Genomic DNA, 1570 nt, shown 5'->3' on the forward strand with positions numbered 1-1570 from the left:
TGATTAAATCACATGATAGGGTGTCATGGATCTTTCTCACAAAGGTTTTGAGGCAATTTGGTTTCTCAGAGGTGATTGTAGATATGGTATGGAGATTGGTCTCAAACAACTGGTATTCAGTGTTAGTAAATGGTTGATCTCATTGCTTTTTTCATTCTTCTAGAGGGTTGAGGTAAGGTGACCCTTTGTCACCAACCCTTTTTATCATAGCAGCTGAAGTCTTGGCCAGAAACCTGAATAGTTTGCATGAAAATACTCCTTTTAAAGGATATGGCATGCCAAAATGAAGTCCTTAGATCAACTATTTATTATATGCTGATGATACCATACTCTTTTGCTCAGCTGATCCTGTGTCACTGAAGAAGATGATAAAGATATTGAGGGACTATGAGAGAACATCTGGGCAGCTTGTTAACAATGATAAGAGTTCATTCTATGTTCATGAGAAAGTACTAGCAGTTGTGGTTGGTAGGATAAGAAGGAAAACTGGCATGAGGAAAGGCTCCTTTCCTTTTGCATATCTGGGATGTCCAGTATTCTATGGTAGAAGGAAAACTGTCTATTATGAAAACTTAATAAAGAAGGTGATGAATAGAGTAATGTCTTGGCAAAATAGGTTTCTATCATTTGGTGGAAGATATAACTTGATTGCACATGTCTTACAGAAAATGCTAGTTTATTTATTATTTGCAATGAATCCATTGAAAGGGGTTCCAACTCAGTTGCACAAGATTTTTGCCAAGTTCTTTTGGAGTAATACTATAGGGGTTAAAGGTAAGCATTGGGTGGCATGGGATAAGATGTGTTTGCTAAAGTGTGAAGGGGGACTTAGTTTCAGATCACTTCATGATATATCCAAAGCTCTTTTTGCAAAACATTGGTGGAATTTCAGAACTTTCATATCTTTATAGGGAACAAGTACTGCAAGAAGTTGCATCCTGTTATAGCATAAGACAAAGGAGCATCAAATGTTTGGAGGAAAATGGTAGCAGTTAGAGATGAGGTAGAGCATCAGATATGGTGGCAATTAAAAGGAGGTACTTTTAGCTTCTGGTTTGATAATTGGACAAAACAAGGTGCTTTGTACTTTGTCGATAATGAGTTGGCTATTGATGAGGAAATAGAAGTAAGGGAGTTCTATCTGGTGGAGAGTGCAATTTGCAGAAACTGCAGGAATCTCTTACTGCAGAAACTGTTGGCTACATTCAGGACCATTAATCCAAAGCTGCTTCAAGGGGGTAATGATAAAGCCTGGTGGATGGGTGAAAAAAATGACAAATTCAAAATTAAAAGTGCATGGGAGGAAATTAGACAGAAGCAGGAGTGTATTGAAGCATATAGATACATTTCGTTAAAGGGATTGCCTATCAAGATAAGATTTTTTCTATGGAGAGTATGGAAAAGGTGTATAGCAACTGATGACAATCTCATGAGAATGCATATTAATACTGTCTCTAGATGTTGGTGCTGTCAGGAATACAAGCAGTAAACTATGTCCCATCTTTTTCTAACATCTCCAATAGCTTTTAAGCTTTGGAAACAGTTTGCTTCTTGTGCAGGTTTCAATATA

At 37.3% G+C, this 1570-nt stretch overlaps 1 protein-coding gene across 1 annotated transcript in view; it reads left to right on the top strand.

The window, feature by feature from the left end:
• LOC132057746 (uncharacterized) overlaps nt 1-952 on the top strand; it is an 11852-nt gene extending 10900 nt beyond the window's left edge. Inside the window, exons 3-4 of the mRNA XM_059450347.1 lie at nt 343-774; nt 912-952. Coding sequence (XP_059306330.1) covers nt 343-774; nt 912-952 — 473 coding nt within the window. The remainder of the gene's footprint in view (nt 1-342; nt 775-911) is intronic.
• The last annotated feature ends 618 nt before the right edge of the window (nt 953-1570 follow it).

The sequence above is a fragment of the Lycium ferocissimum genome, chromosome 5 (genome assembly GCF_029784015.1).
Source record: "Lycium ferocissimum isolate CSIRO_LF1 chromosome 5, AGI_CSIRO_Lferr_CH_V1, whole genome shotgun sequence".
In the NCBI taxonomy this organism is placed as follows: Eukaryota; Viridiplantae; Streptophyta; class Magnoliopsida; order Solanales; family Solanaceae; genus Lycium; species Lycium ferocissimum.